Genomic DNA, 16,990 nt, shown 5'->3' with positions numbered 1-16,990 from the left:
ATGACAAGGATTAGGAGTATTAGTGAGAGTTAGATAAAAATGTTAGAGAGTGGAGAAGGAGACTAAGAGTGGGCATAATATTTTAGGCTAAGGGAGATGCATTACAAAGGCATGGAAGCATAAGAAAACCTGAAGATCAGCCCCAGACATTCTGGAACTAAAACCAGTTCAGTGTGACTGGAATTTAGGTGCTATTGCTCAGTGATTAGCGATGAGGAATCATAAGTTGTTCAAGGTGCAAAAGACAAGCTATGGAGGGTGAATTTTAGTATAAAGGCAAGAGGGAGTTTCAGACATGTGATACAGCATTCTCATTTTTGAAGGATGATTCTGATTGTAGTGTGAAGAATAGATGAGTAGGATGCATGAATATGGAGGGAGAAAACCATTTATGAGGTTTTTATAATAACCAAATATGGTGAGAGTTTTAATTGATTAATGGCTGTAAAAATGGGGAGAAATGGATAGATCTAAGGTATATTTGGAAGTTAGATTGGGTGATCTTGGTGATTAAGATGTGAGGTTTGAGAAATGTGTTAGAATAAAGGATATCTCCTAAATTTGGGGATGAGGTAACTCTGAGGATGGTAGCACCATTCACTGACATAGGAAATTCACAGGTAAGAACACTTTAGAGGGTATTTGTGAATATGGTTGGCTTACTTTTGGGCATATTGAATTTGGGGTACAACAGGGTCAGCCAGGTGTGTGTGTGTGTGTGCATAGATGCTACTTTCAGCTGGGATCCAGACCTCTTGCCACTTCACCTCATGTGTCTCCCATCAGAGTAGATTTATTTCTTAAGCCAAACACTGTGCTGTTTTCTACTTTGTGTCCTGGTGCCTGACTTTCGTTTTTAGTTCCCTTTTAAATCATAATTATTTGTTTGCCATTTTACACTTTTCCCAGGTCCCCAGCCTCATTAGTCTGACCTTCCTTCTCTGTGGATACAGGCTTAATCTAGCTCCAGTGAATCATTTCCTTCTTAGAAATTAAATAACTAATTTAATAAATGATCTGATATATGCCACGACTGTGCTGGGTTCTGGTAAAATAATGGGTAAAAACAGACATAGTCTTCACCCTTAGAGAGCTTACATTTTAGCGGGGACATAACCATTAATCAAATAACGAGAAAATAAATATAAAATTGAACTTCTAATAAAAACAAAGTAGGAGAGGTAATGCAATGAAAGCTTACTATGGTAGGATTTAAACCTGGTGAATTGGTCAAGAAATGCCCCCACGAGGCATTTAATAATTATTCTAAACTCTGAAGAATTAAATGGAAGTGGATTTGGTAAAGTTAAGTAGGTAAGGAGGGGAAGGAAGAGATCCCAGATAGAGAAAATAGCGTGTGCAGAGCTCCTGCTGTAGAACAGTATACGGAGAAGGCCAGGGATTGAAAGAAGGTTGGTAGGTCTGGAGCTGAGAAAATAAAGGGAATGTGATGCAAGATGAGATTGGAGCAGTGGGTAGCAGCTAGGTCAGAAAAGGTTTTGTAGGTCATGTTAAGAAGTCCCCATTCTAAGGAAAGAAACTTAAAAGTTTTAAGCTACTAAAATTAGCATTAGGGATCTACTGCAATAATTCAGATCAGAGATAATAGTAACTTGAATTAGAGTGGAGCAGCGGAGATGGGTTTGGTAAGAAGTGGATTCATTTAAGGGCGATTTAAGAGGTTAAATGAATGAGAGTCAGTGATTGGATGAGTGGAGGAGAGAGAGAGAGCGATATGAGTGACAACCTAGGTTTTGTGTTTTTCAGTTTTGACTGTTAGGTGTCTGGCTTGTCCAGTTGGATCTGCTATTTCCTGAGAGAGGGGACATTGGAAAAATAGGGTCACCATATTGTTCAACTCCAGAGGGTAGCATTCACATTATAGCCTGTGGGATTGAATTCTCTGGGAACTGTGCAATGATGATCCATAGAGCTGAATGCAATTATCTTGATGAGTTAGTTTTAGAGTAAGACAAATAATGGGGTAAGGGAATGGGCGATAAGATCATGAGTTCATTTTTGGACATGTGCAGTCTGACCAGTCTTTGAGATATCCCAGAGAAGAGGCTAAGTAGACAGTGGGATATATGACCCTGGGTGGGGTTAGAGATATGATTTGGGAGTTGTGTATTTATAGATGCTAACTGAAATCATGGGTATGGATGAGCTTGCCAGAGTGAGCAGCTCAGAAAACCAGGACTGAGCCCTCCCTAAGGGAGGGAGGTCAGCACTTAATGGCTGGTGATACAGGTTGTAAGTTAAGACTCTTTACTAGAAAGATAGAGAATGGCTACAGAAGGCTAGGAAAACCTATAGAGCAATACGGCAGCCAAAGGGAAAGTCAACTCTAATGAACGCTCCAATATAACGTGGACTGAGCAGTGTCTGTCAGATTTAGTGTAGGCCAGTTCCAGTTCAAGATGCTGACAAAGGGAGCTCCTGAACATACATCCTCCCACAGACATACCTGTCCTACAGCTATGTGTAGAACAATTCCCTCCAAAAGAAAACCAGAAATTCACTGAGCAACGCCTACACATTGGTGAATGAGAAAAGCCCACCCACATAAAAACAGGTAGGGAGAGACTGAGGCACCATCTCACCCAAAACCCCATCCTAGCAAAGCAATATACAATGGAGAGGGAACTCACAACTCTTAACTTCTCCCTAAGAGGTTTGGGTCTAATATCCCGTACCTCAACTTTTAAAACTTCCACCTGAGGGATGGGACCCTCAAACACCTAGCTTTGAAAGCCAACTGGGCTTCACCCATGAAACCCACAAGGGTAGAGCAAACAAATGGGCTCCTGAGAACTCTTGGTAGCTAACAACCTCTCTCACTATCCATCACTCCCTCTCCACCCCAGCACAGAATCTGCAGACTGAAATGCTCATTTCCCAATCTTTCCACGAAAGAGTTGTTGATTTTCAGTTGCTAAGTCGTGTCCAACTCTTTGAGACCCCATGGACTGCAGCAGGCCAGGCCTCCCTGTCCCTCACCATCTCCCGGAGTTCACCCAAGTTCATGTCCATTGAGTTGGTGATGCTATCCAACCATCTCATCCTCTGCTGCCCTCTTCTCCTTTTGCCTTCAATCCTTCCCAGCATCAGGACCTTTTCCAATGAGCTAGTTGCTTCTAGCTTAGCTAGAAGCTGCCATCTGAGGGCTAGGCTCCTAATATGACACTAATTTAGTGGCCTCCCCAGAGACTGGGGAAGCAAGCAGGTGCCCTCCTGCTGCCTCTCCCCAGGTCACCTGAAATAATGATATCTCTGAAATGATGCTGTGCATTCTCCTGATGCCCCAGCTTCCACGGCTGTTCCTCAGGGGGACACACCACTCGATCACCTGGCTCTGGTAGGCAGCAGAGCTTAAGTTCACCAGTCCCACAGGACTGTGACAGAGAAACTATTCTTAACTGGTTATTCTCTCAGGGCTCAGCACAGAGGGAAGAGAAAGCAAGGCCCATCTTTCAGTCTTTTTCCAAAAGTAGTCCACTTGCATACTTTGAAAGCTGCTGCTTGCGGGTCCAGCTTCCAGCCAGTCCACATCTCGCTTCTGACTGAGATCCTTTCTCTGGGACACTGACAGGTCCTGGTATACCCTCACCTGCTGGGGAATGCTAAGAACTAAGAAGGCAGCTTGGGCAATCACGAGGGTTTAAAAGACAACAGCTAGGGCTAGGCCGAACAGTAAGTTCCATCTCCTATATAAGACTACTCCTTCTTGCCTGGGAGAAGTGGCTATTTTATCTATTGCATAGAAACTAACACAGAAAAATCAAGAAAAATGAAGAAACAGAGAAATAATTTCCAAACAAAAATATAAGATAAAATCTTCAGAAGCAGACCTTCATGAAATGGAGATAGGTAATTTACCTGATAAAGAGTTCAAAATAATGGTCATGAAGGTGCTCACTGAGGTCAGGAGAACAATGCATGAGCAAGTGAGAATTTCAACAGAGATAAAATATGTAAGAAAGTACCCAACAGATTTAGTGCAGGTCAAAGCGATTCTAATGAGAAGTAATGGGTGGAGTGATAAGATAGAAAGCAGGCTGAATGGGTTAGCAAAATAAGGATGAAATAGAGGGAAATGGGGCTTCCCAGGTGGTGCTAGTGGTAAAGAACCCACATGCCAGTGCAGGAGACATAAGGGACTTCAGGTTCAATCCTTGAGTCCGGAAGATCACCTGGAGTAGGAAATGGCAACCCAGTATTCTTGCCTGGAGAATCCCATGGACAGAGGAACCTGGAGGGCTACAATCCATGGGGCTGCATGGAGTTGGAATACTTCAGTGTTGAAGTAGTTGTTACAGAGAGTGGAAACTTTGGTTGACCAGAGAAAGAAAGATTTCCAGGTAGTGTTGGCGACTTATATAAAGTTGGTGATCAACTTGCTCTGTTGTGTAACTTTCTTTACTTGGCTCATCAGATGTCACTGCAAAGAAAGTAGGTAGTTTGGGGCTTGTCAAGAGGGGGCACCACATTCTAGAAATGTAAGAGCATACTAGAAAGTAGTTATTAAAACAGTAGGCCTTGTCTGAAATGTAAGAAAATAGGAAATAAAAAGGAAGAGGTTAGAAGTAGAGGTGAAGGGACTTCCCTGGTGGTTCAGTAGCTAAGACTCCATGCTCCCAATGCAGGGGGTATGGGTTCTATCTCTGGTCAGGGAACTAGATCCCATGTGCCACAACTAAGAACTTGCAGGCTGCAACTAAAGATTTTGCATCCTGCAACCAAAAAAAAGAAAAAAGAAAAAAGATACTACATGCCTTCACTAAAAGAAAAAAAATGTAGAGGTTAAGGTCCAAATGAAGATGAAGAAGAGATGTAGTGGGTGTAGCTGAATTAACAAACTGGGAATGTTTGAGAATAAGATGTCTGAATTGATGCTTTAGTAAGCAGAGAAGTTACGATAGTATTGATCATGCCTAAGACATAACATTGGGAGAGGATGGCCAAAGTACGGTGCAGGAGGGGGACATCAAGGATTAGGAAAGGCCACGATGGTGGGTGCTTGCCATAGAGGTGAAAACAAGATGACATTGAATAAGGGGGACTTTGGAGAGGGTGCAGCAGTGAGGATAGAGAAAGGACAGGGTACATCAGATGCCATGAACCTCAAAGGATAAGTGTTTTAAAATGTTGTTTTTTGTTTTTCAGAAGAATCATGATCTGCGAGTAGTGATGGTGCTCTGTGGCACAGACAGAGCTCAGAGGACAGGACTTAGGTGAATTTGCTGGTTAAATGGTGGCAACTCCAAAGAACACAGTGGAAAACTTGAGGTGGTTGAGAATTGGGCCAGAAAGCAAAGAAACAGTAAGATCTTTGCCGCCTACAAACTGATCTCCAGTCACTGGTTTGCTCATGAAAAGGGCCCTCTTACCACCAGCTAACCTCTGCTCTGCCTCTGGACCCTTCAGGGCTCAGGCATGACAGAGACTGAACTGCAGTCACTAAACTACAGGACTATCCCTGTGTTGCACCATATTCTCTGGTTACTGAAGTCCAGCTCCTGGGAGGTGAGTTGGGCAAATTGGTGAGATCCCTTAGAAGGTGAGATCTCCCTTTACTCTTTCCTCTCCTTCCTAACTCATCAACTCCTTCCCCCTTCTGTTGGTGGATACGTGCATGGACATATGTTCTTAATATTCATCTAAATCAAACGTATAGATCTAATGAGAAAGAGAAGTTGCTGCAAAAAGGCTATACATGTTTCCCAAAGTTACTTATTATTAGAAACAGGCATGACTTATCTCATTTGCAGATTATTCACACCATTAACCTCCCAATAGCACAAAAAATTTAGGAGTCAGTAATATTTAAAATAGGGCCGTAAGTAATTTAATTGTTTATGGTCCACTCTTGTTTAATGTTTCCCAAAACAAAAAACACAGGACAGAGATAATTATCTGCAGTCCCAACTTTTGTGTTAAGACTTTTTACTCTGCTCTTGAAGGAAACTAAAGCTGAATCCAGGGAAATGCTTTTCCTACCTGTTTCCTGTATGCATTGGAATGATGACTGGTGGCCAAGGGCTGACCCAGGGTCAGCGGGGGCCAGCCACTGCCTCCTTCCTGTCCTCACTGCTGCAGTCTACCATGTGCCCTTAGGTGGAGTTGAAAGTCACTTTTGATTGGGAAGACAATGGCTGTTGAGGATGAGCATAAGGGGACCTGAGGTGCAGTAACAATTCTCAGGAATTCCTTCCTCCTGTATCCTTGGTATAATAGCTACATACAACCTTTAGGATGTAACATATAGGACAGAAGTATAAAGGTCCCAGGAAAAGAGGGGAGAGTTATGTTTACTTTTCTGTATCTCTCACAACTTCCCGAATTAAGGCCTAATTAGGCACCAGTCATTACCTGGGAATCACTCCAAAGGTCTCTATTGCAAATATAGTGGTTAGGTTACAGAAACTGCAATAAGGAAAAATATTAAAGGTTAGATTAAATACAATATATAAAAGACTCTGGCCCATCTCCATGGTAATCAAATCATGTATAATCTTAGTTAAGGTGTGATTTTCTTTTTTCTTTTTTGTTTCAAGATAGCAATTTTATTACTACCAAAAGAAATTTTAATCAAACTGAGTACTGCCTTCCATTTTGCAGAGAAAAATCTCCACTGTAATGAATGGGAACTATGAATGCTGCTGCTGCTAAGTTGCTTCAGTCGTGTCCGGCTCTGTGCAACCCCATAGATGTCAGCCCACCAGGCTCCACTGTCCCTGGGATTCTCCAGGCAAGAACACTGGAGTAGGTAGCCATTTCCTTCTCCAATGCATGAAAGTGAAAAGTGAAAGTGAAGTTGCTCAGTTGTGTACGACTCTTCGCTACCCCATGGACTGCAGCCTTCCAGGCTCCTCCGTCCATGGGATTTTCCAGGCAAGAGTACTGGAGTGGGTTGCCATTCCCTTCTCCAGAATTATGAATGAAATATATTTAAATGTATACTCCCTTCTTTGTTCTGTTGATAATTTCACTGCAAAATCACAGGGGGTAGACTGATGTGGAAGAATTGCTAAGCATTTTGTTCCATTCAGTGGACAACTTCACTAATTTCATTAGCTTTATTTTAATTTTTTTTTGAGTTGTTTTAAAATTGAAGTACAGTATAGTTGATTTACAAGGTTGTGTTAATTTCAAGTGTAAAGCAAAGTGTTTCAGTTATACATTTATCTATTCTTTTTCAGATTCTTTCCCCTTATAGGTTATTATAAAATATTGAGTATAGTTCCCTCTGCTAAACGATAGATCCTTGTTGGTTATCTATATTATATACAGTAGTCTCTATATGCTAACCCAACCTTCTAATTTATCCCTCCTGTCTTTTTTCCCTTTGGTAACCATAAGTTTGTTTTCTATGTCTGTGAGTCTATTTCTGTTTTGTGAATAAATTCATTTTTGTCTTTTTTTAGATTCCACATATAAGTGATATTATATGATATTTGTCTTTCTCTGTCTTGCTTATTTCACTTAGTATGGTAATCTCTAGGTCCATCCATGTTGCTGCAAATGGCATTATTTCCTTCATTTCTGTGGCTGAGTAATATTCCACTGTGTGTTTTTGTGTGTGTATAAAACATCTTCTTTATCCATTCATCTGTTGATAGACATTTAGGTTGTTCCCATGTCCTGGCTATTGTAAATAGTGATGCAGTGAACACTGAAAGTGCATGTATCTTTTCAGATTATAGTTTCCTCCAGATATAACCCAGGGGTGGGATCCCTTAATCATATGGTAGCTCTATATTTAGTTTTTTTAAGAAACCTCCATACTGTTCTCCGTAGTGGCTGTACCAATTTACATATCTACAACCGTGTAGGAAGGTTCCCTTTTCTCCATACCTTTCTGTGCAAGTGAAAGTCAAAGTCGCTCAGTTGTGTCTGACTCTGTGCGAGCCCATGGACAATACAGCCCATGAAATTCTTCAGGCCAGAATACTGGAGTGGGTAGCCATTCCCTTCTCCAAGGGATCTTCCCAACTCAGGGATCAAACCCAGGTCTCCCACATTGCAGGTGGATTCTTTACCAGCTGAGCCACCAGGGAAGCCCTAGCATTTATTATCTGTAGACTTTTTGGTAATGGCCATTCTGATGGATGTGAGGTGACACTTCATTGTAGTTTTGATTTGCATTTCTATGATAATTAGCAATGTTGGATTTTTTTTGTGTGCCTTTTGGTCATCTTTGTGTGGAGAAATGTCTTTTCAGATCTTTGGTCCATTTTTTTTTGATTGGGTTGTTTGGTTTTTTGATATTAAGCTATATAAGCTGTTTGTATATTTTGGAAATTAATCACTTGTCAGTAGCATTGTTTGCAGATATTTTATCCCAGTCCATAGGTTGTCTTTTAATTTTGTCTATGGCTTGTTTTGCTGTGCAAAAGCTTTTAAGTTTAACTAGGCCCCATTTGCTTATTTTTGTTTTTAATTTTATTACTCTAGGGGACTATCCAAAAAGATATTGCTGTTTGACATATTTATGCCAGAGTGTTCTGCCTGTGTTTTTGTCTGTGAGTTTTATAGTATCCAGTCTTACATTTACGCTGTTAATCCATTTTGAACTTAATTTTATATGTGGTGTTAAAGAATGTCCTAATTTTATTCTTCTACATGTAGCAGTTCAGTTTTCCCAGTACCACTTATTGAAGAGACTATCTTTTATCCAATGTGTATTTTTGCCACCTTTGTCATAGATTAATTGACCATAGATGTGTGGGGTTTCCTCTGGGCTTTCTATCCTGTCCCATTGACCTATATTTCTATTTTTGTGCCAAACTGTTTTAATGACTGAAGCTTCATAGAGTAGTCTGAAGTCAAGGATCCTGATTCTTCCAGCTACATTTTTCTTTCTTAGGATTGCTTTGATTACTTGAGGTCTTTGTGTTTTCACATAAATTTTAAGATTTTTTTTGTTCTAGTTCTGTGAAAATACAATTGGTAATTTGATAATGATTGTTTTGAATATGTAGATTGCTTTGGGTAGTATAATCACTTTGGCAGTATTGATCCTTCTAATCCAAGAACATGGTATATCTTTCTATCTGTATCATCTTCAGTTTCTTTAATCAGCATCTTATAGTTTTCAGAGTACAAGTCTTTTGCCTCCTTAGGTTTATCCCTAGGTATTTTATCTCTTACAATTTAGCATATTGCTTGGAATGAGATAGTATATAACTAAATAAACATTAATATATGATTCAGTCTATCTTCATATGGGAGAAGAGAGAGGAAAAGAACTTAATTTTATTGAGTCTTTGTTATATGCCCAGCAAAATTAGAGATTTTTACCCAGACACATCATTTAATCCTCAAAATAAAGATAGGTTTTACTGACTTACTTTACAGATAAATAAACTTAAAAAGACTGCTATTTGCTTAAGAGATGGCTAGATGGCATCACCAACTCGATGGGCATGAGGTTGAGTAAACTCCGGGAGTTGGTGATGGACAGGGAGGCCTGGCGTGCTGAGATTCATGGGGTCACAAAGAATCGGACATGACTGAGTAACTGAACTGAACTGAACTGAGATAGTTACTAGTGGCAAAATTTGGGCTCAAACCAAAGTAGACTCTCTTGCATAATGTTCTCAAGGTCCATTGACATTGTTTCAAGTGGCAAGATATCCTTCTTTTAATGGCCAGATAATATTCTACTGTACATATACCACATTTTCTATGACAATTCATCCACCCTTGGACATTTACATTTGTTCCATATCTTGGCAATTGTAAATAATGCTGCAGTGAACATTTAGTTCAGTTAAGTTCAATTGCTCAGTCATGTCCAACTCTTTGCAACCCCAGGGACTACAGCACGTCAGGCTTGCCCGTCCATCATCAACTCCTGGAGCTTGCTCAAACTCATGTCCATCAAGTCAGTGATGCCATCCAACCATTTCATCCTCTGTTGTCCCCTTCTCCTCCCGCCTTCAACAATTCCCAGAATTAGGGTCTTTTCCAATGAGTCAGTTTTCACATCAGGTGGCCAAAGTATTGGAGCTTCAGCTTCAGCATCAGCCCTTTCAATGAATATTCAGGACTGATTTCCTTTAGGATGGACTGGTTTGATCTCCTGTAGTCCAAGGGACTCTCAAGAGTCTTCTCCAACACCACAGTTCAAAAGCATCAATTCTTTGGCGCTCAACTTTCTTTATGGTCCAACTCTCACATCCATACATGACTACTGGAAAAACCATAGCTTTGACTAGACAGACCTTTGTTGGTAAAGTAATGTCTCTGCTTTTTAATATGCTGTCTAGGTTGGTCATAGCTTTTCTTCCAGGGAACAAACATCTTTTAATTTCATGGTTGCAGTCACCATCTGCAGTGATTTTGGAGCTCCCCAAAATAGTCTCTCACTGTTTCCATTATTTCCCCATCTATTTGCCATGTAATGATGGAACCAGATGCCATGATCTTAGTTTTCTGAATGTTGAGCTTTAAGCCAACTTTTTCACTCTCCTCTTTCACTTTCATCAAGAGGCTCTTTAGTTACTCCTTGCTTTCTACCATAAGGGTGGTATCATATGCATATCTGAGGTTATTGATATTTCTCCTGGTAATCTTCATTCCAGCTTATGCTTCATCCAGTCTGGCATTTCTCATGATGTACTCTGCATATCAGTTAAATAAGCAGGGTGACAATATACAGCCTCCAGGTACTGCTTTCCCAATTTGGAACTAGTCTGTTGTTCCGTGTCCAGTTCTAATTGTTGCTTCTTGACCTGCATACAGTTTTCTCAGGAGGCAGGTCAGGTGGTCTGGTATTCCCATCTCTTTCAGAATTTTCCACAGTTTGTTGTGATCCAAATAGTCAAATGCTTTGGTATAGTCAATGAAGCAGAAGTAGATGTTTTCCTGGAATTCTCTTGCTTTTTCTGTGATCCAGTGGATGTTAACAATTTGATCTCTGGTTCGTCTGCCTTTTCTAAATCCAGCTTGAACATCTGGAAGTTCACGGTTCACATACTGTTGCAGCCTAGCTTGGAGAATTTTGAGTGTTACCTTGATAGTGTGTGAATAAGTGAAATTGTGTGGTAGTTTTAACATTCTTTGGCATTGCCCTTCTTTGAGATTGAAATGAAAACTGACATTTTCCAGTCCTGTGGCCATAGTTGAGTTTTCCAAATTTGCTGGCATATTGAGTGTAGCACTTTCACAGCATCAGTTTTTATTTTTATTTTTTTATTTTTTATTTATTTTTTTTCCCATTTATTTTTATTAGTTGGAGGCCAATCACTCTACAACATTGCATTGGTTTTTGTCATACATTGAAATGAGTCAGCCATGGATTTACATGTATTCCCCATCCCGGTCCCCCCTCCCACCTCCCTCTCCCCCCCATCCCTCTGGGTCTTCCCAGTGCACCAGGCCTGAGCACTTGTCTCATGCATCCAACCTGGGCTGGTGATCTGTTTCACCCTAGATATACATGTTTCAATGCTGTTCTCTTGAAACATCCCACCCTCACCTTCTCCCACAGAGTCCACAAGTCTGTTCTATACATCTGAGTCTCTTTTTCTTTTTTTGCATATAGGGTTATCGTTACCATCTTTCTAAATTCCATATATATGTGTTAGTATACTGTAATGGTCTTTATCTTTCTGGCTTACTTCACTCTGTATAATGGGCTCCAGTTTCACCCATCTCATTAGAACTGATTCAAATGAATTCTTTTTAATGGCTGAGTAATATTCCATGGTGTATATGTACCACAGCTTCCTCATCCATTCGTCTGCTGATGGGCATCTAGGTTGCTTCCATGTCCTGGCTATTATAAACAGTGCTGCGTTTTTAGCATTTGAAATAGCTCAGCTGAAATTCCATCACCTCCACTAGCTTTGTTCGCAGTGAACATGGGGGTGCATATATCTTTTCAAGTTGGTGGTTTTGTTTTCTTCAGATAGTACCGAGGAATGGTACTAGTTGAGTCATATGGTGGGTTCTATTTAATATTTTCAGAAACCTCCATAACTGTTTTCCATAATGGCTACATAAATTTACATTCCCACCTACGGTGCACAAGGGTTTTCTTTTCTTTACATGCTCATCAACATTTACCTCTTATCTTTTTGGTAACAGCCATTCCAACAGGTGTGAGGTGATATCTCACTGTGGTTTTGATTTGTATTTCTCTGATAATTAGTCATATTGAAGACCCTTTCATGTACTTGTTGGCCATCTGTATGTCTTCTTGGAAAAAATGTCTAATTAATTCCATTTTAAAATTGGATTGTTTTCCTTTTTGATATTGAGTTATATGAGTTCTTCATATATTTTGATATTAACCCCTTATCAGATATATAATTTGCTAATATTTTCTCTCATACTGTAGGTTGCGTTTTCATTTTATTGTGGGTTTCCTTTGCTGGGCAGAAGCTTTTCACTTTGAGGTAGTTTCACTTGTTTTTTATTTTGTTGCTGTCAAATAAAAAAATACTGCAAAGACTCACATATCGGAGCTTACCACCTATATTTTTTTTCTAGGAGTTTTATGGTTTTAGGGCTTACGTTGAAGTCTGTATTCCATTTGGAGTTAATTTTTGTGTATAGTGTTAGATAGTGGTCTAATATCATTCTTTCACAGGTCCAATTTTCCCCACAGTGTTTTTGAAGAGATTTTCGTTTCCCCCAGTGTATATTCTTGGCTACTTTGTCATAAATTAAGTGCCTGAATATGTGTGAGTTTATTTCTGGAGATTTCTATTTTATTCCATTGATCCATGTGTCTTTTTGTGTGTGTATCATACTTTTTTGATTATTGCTTTGCAATATAGTTTGAAATCAGGGAGTATGATGCTTCCAGCTTCATTGCTCTTTCTCAAGACTGTTTTGGCTTTGGGGGATCTTTTGCAGTTGCACACAAATTTTAGGATAGTTTGTTTTATTTCTGTGAAAAACATCATTGGAATTTTGATAGGGATTGCTTTGAATCTGTAGATTGGTTGGGTAATATGGAGCTTTTTCTTTCTCTTCATTTTTTTCTTTTTTTTTTTTGAAGAGCTTTCCACTCAGCTCCTTTTCTCATAACCCTCAGTTTCTTTACTGTGGGTATCTCTTAAAAGCTCTTTTCTTCTAGTATGTCAGTTAACTTATTTGTATTTTCAAAACTCTTTACTATCAGCTATTCTCTCCAACTCAAGTCCCAAATTAAATTTTTAGCTGTCTGTAGGACATCTTCAGATATTTCATTGTCCTCTCAAATACAAAGTCAGAACTCTTATCTCATTATTTCCGGCAAATCAAAACCATCTCTTTATCTACTGTGGTCAAAGAAAATACCATAATTTTTAATCACCTAGTCTAGAAAACTTGAAACCATATAAATTCCTTCTTTTCCTTCATGTTAGATCAATATAATATGTCTTTCCCTGATAAATATTTATTAGACTTTTTCCTTTCCATTCTTACTGGCAACACAGCTTCCTTTGATCCTTGTCTTGTTAATTCCATTTCTCTCATTTATCTGTAATTTACTTTCTGTTCATAGGATTCTTTCTTCTTAGGCTAATTTTCCTAGAACTACTCTCTCATTGCAATGCTCCTCTAGTAAAGATACTAAAGAGGCTCTCTAGGACATGGTTTGAAATTGACTTCAACATTATGAATTGCCTTGGATTAATTTGCATCCTTTGTTTTTTACCTTCCTCATGCAAGGTATTGGGTTGGCCAAATGAACGAACATTTTGGCCAACCCCAAATTTTCCACCATGTTAATGTCCAGCTCAATTCCATTATTAGTGTGATTTCTTTCATTTGAAGGGTCTGTCTTAGTTCTCTGACAATATAAATTCTTAATATTCCCTGTCCTCTGGGAAATTTTCTCCTGATGCTCAATATTGATTTTTCCCATCTCTGAATTATTATTGTGCTTATCAATAATACAAATGATTATATTTGAAAGATATGTGTTTGCTCTGTTTTAACCTCCTTTGGTCTTAGGTGTACCCTCCGCTCTTCCTTCCCCAACCAGTTTAATTACAAGCATCTTGAAGGCTGAGATTATCCTTATGCTCTATTTTGCATCTATCATAGCAATGAAACATAGTACTCAGCATGTTAACTGTGCATAGATTATGTTGAACATGAAATCCTATCTCTTACTGCCACAGAATGTTTAACATGATTGCTCCAAAATGAAAAAGCAAATATGACACGAATACTTAAGTGATATTGTGGGTTCAGTTTCAAATCACCACAATAAAGTGAACACTGCAATAAAGCAAGTCACACCAATTTTTTGGTTTCCCAGTGCATATAAAAGTTATGTTTACACTATACCATAGTCTATTAAGTGTGCAATAGCATTATGTCTAAAAAAAGAATGTACTTATCTTAAATAAAAAATACTTTATTTCTCAAAAATGCTAACCATCGTCAGAGCCTTCAATAAGTCATAGTCTTTTTGCTGGTGGGGGGTTTGAAATATTGCAGGAATTACTAAAATGTGACTCAGAGACATGAAGTGAGCAAATGCTGTTGGACAAATGGCACTGATAAACCTCACTGACCAAGGGTTGCTACAAACCTTCAATGCAGTATCTTTGAAGCACAATAAAGCAAAGCATAATAAAATGAGGTATGCCTGTAATTGGATAGCTGGGTGATATCAAATTAAATCAAGAAAATAAAAATGTAATTTTTAGAAACTAATGCTAAAACTATAATAATGGAACATTTATAGTCACCTATAGTTTGGATCCAGGATCTTCACACGAAACACATACATTCCAGAATGGTCCAAGGGCCAAACCAAATGGTTATAGTTAGACTTGTTGATAATCTCATATGGTTGACTTAAATCTCCTGGTTTTCCAATAGCATAAGAAAAACAGTGCTTATAGTTCTGAATAGAAAACAAAAACCTTAAGGTCATTATCTGAATTTTATAAACAAAATTATATTCCCATATGTTTATTTTGGAAAATTATTTAAAGATATAATAATTATTCCCATCTCTTTTATCATTTTAGTGTTGTATATTAATAGTATTTTTAGAGGCTATCTTGGGTTAAAGTCTGATTAAAAGTGAAGCCTAGTGAAAGCAAATACTTTATTTGCAAACAATAATAAATTAGGTTGTTAAGAACCTGTAAGTATTTTATTTCCCTAAATCTAAAAAGTACAAAATCCTTCATGGATACTTAATTTAGGGACAGATACAATTTTTATTATAAGGTATGGATACAACAGTAGTTAAATTGATAGCTTTTCATGAATGATGTCAGATTCGTGATCTCCAAAGAAGATTTAGCTTTGGGACCAGGGACTAGGCTTGATCACTCAAGAGCTTTTGTGTAGCAGAGTTTTATTAAAGTTAAAAAAAGGGGCAGAGAAAGCTTCTGACATAAACATTGGAAGGGGGACAGAAAGTGCCCCACTAGCTAGTCTTATGAAGGCCTTATATACTTTTACCAGACCCACTCCCATAACAATACATCTTAAATTAACAAGATTAGAACTAACAACAGAAAGGTCTTACCAGACTGACTCCCACAACATACATATTAATTTATAACAAGATTAGTCAGAAGGTTCTTGTTAAGAAGGAGAAATATGTCCTCAAACAGGATACATTGTTATTATATAATCTTTAGTACAAAGCTTAAGGAAAAACATACCCTTGAGCAAGATGAGTTTTGCTGTGTTATTATTAGCTCTGGGCTTAAAAAAATAAGTGACTAAGACTACGGAATGTAGGGAAAAAAGGTTTGTCCCTTTCTCCTCCTGGAGAGCCCTGGACTTCTTCCTTGAGGGCCCTGCACTACTTATTGACCTACCTAAGAAGCAGCGCTCTCAAAATCTTCCCCTGGGAGTTTTATTTATTCCCATTTACCACTACTGTCTCTCTGTGGGTCTCAAGATACAAACTGGAAAGGATATTTGTTTATCTCTTGTTCCCCCTTTTAAAAAGCATAGACACTATATTTTTTTTAAGTCACTTTATTAAAGTTATGTTTAGAAAATAAAATCCTAAAATAATACATGGCATTTCTTCTGGATACTTGTAGATCCTGTATGCTTTTACACCCTACTTAAAGTGTTGCTCATCTTTTTGTCATGCATTCTCACTGTGGCTGAATTCTTTCTATAGCTTTTGAGTGAGTAACTACCATTTGATTTATTCAAGTGGTAATTATTTCTAGGGCTTTTCTTCACATTTTTCCTACATTTTGACAATTTTCAATATGCAGATATTGTGTACTTTCTTAACTTTACTTGGTTTTGATGATAATCAGTAACAGTTCATATAGTCCCTGGCCTCATGAATTACTATTCATTTTTAGCCAAGGACGTCTTGGATTACTACAGAGTCATGTCCAGAAACTCAGCTCACATCCTGAGTTGTTAAGTATGTAGCTAGCCATTCATAATCCACATTCTCCCTTTCCTTCTCAAACTCTAATGTTAACTTGGAAGAACCTGTGAAAATGCAACCTTTGTTTGTGAGTCCTTCAAATTTTCTCTTGAGAAATTACAGTCTGTAAGCTACTTCCCAGGTTTTAATACAAATGTCACTCATCCTTATAGAATCAGGACTACGAAGGAACTAGTGCAGCTCTAAGAACTGGAAGGCTATTTCATTTCAGGTATATGTTTCAGGAAGAAAGTACCTCTGATTGCCATGCTGAATAAATACACAGTGACACTGTTTAGTAAGCATAGCCTTACTCACTAGGACATAACTAATCTTTGCAGGTACCTGCCTTCTCTTACGTTCAAACTCCAGACTGAACCTATCCTTTCAGTGGTGAGATTTTTTTTCTCATATGGTAAAATTGAACACTTAAGGCCTGGTGTGGGCACTTCAGAATTCTTTATAGAATGTAAGCCACTATTTCAATGTTTCTAGAATGTGGTCCCCAGATCAGCATCACTTGGGAACTTGTTATAAATACAACTTGGGGGGCTTAGCCCCAGATCTGATGAATCAGAAACTTTGGAGGTAGGACCTGGAGATCTGTTTTAGCAAGTC

The 16,990-nt window shown here is 38.6% G+C and overlaps 1 protein-coding gene across 4 annotated transcripts in view; it reads right to left on the bottom strand.

Annotated features, from left to right (window-relative positions):
* Positions 1-16,990, bottom strand: part of CATSPERE (catsper channel auxiliary subunit epsilon) — a 150,294-nt gene that overhangs the window by 1,358 nt on the left and 131,946 nt on the right. For 3 of the 4 annotated variants that reach the window (XM_070474395.1, XM_070474397.1, XM_070474399.1), the window contains 2 exons: positions 14,703-14,860; positions 6,373-6,426 (listed from right to left, as the gene is read on the bottom strand). In XM_070474395.1, the coding sequence (XP_070330496.1) occupies positions 6,373-6,426; positions 14,703-14,860 (212 nt within the window). The remainder of the gene's footprint in view (positions 1-6,372; positions 6,427-14,702; positions 14,861-16,990) is intronic. The other variant, XM_070474396.1, reaches the window with a different exon arrangement.

Source organism: Odocoileus virginianus, chromosome 11 (assembly GCF_023699985.2).
Source record: "Odocoileus virginianus isolate 20LAN1187 ecotype Illinois chromosome 11, Ovbor_1.2, whole genome shotgun sequence".
Lineage (NCBI taxonomy): Eukaryota > Metazoa > Chordata > Mammalia > Artiodactyla > Cervidae > Odocoileus > Odocoileus virginianus.
This window is presented reverse-complemented; position numbering and strand designations above follow the sequence as displayed.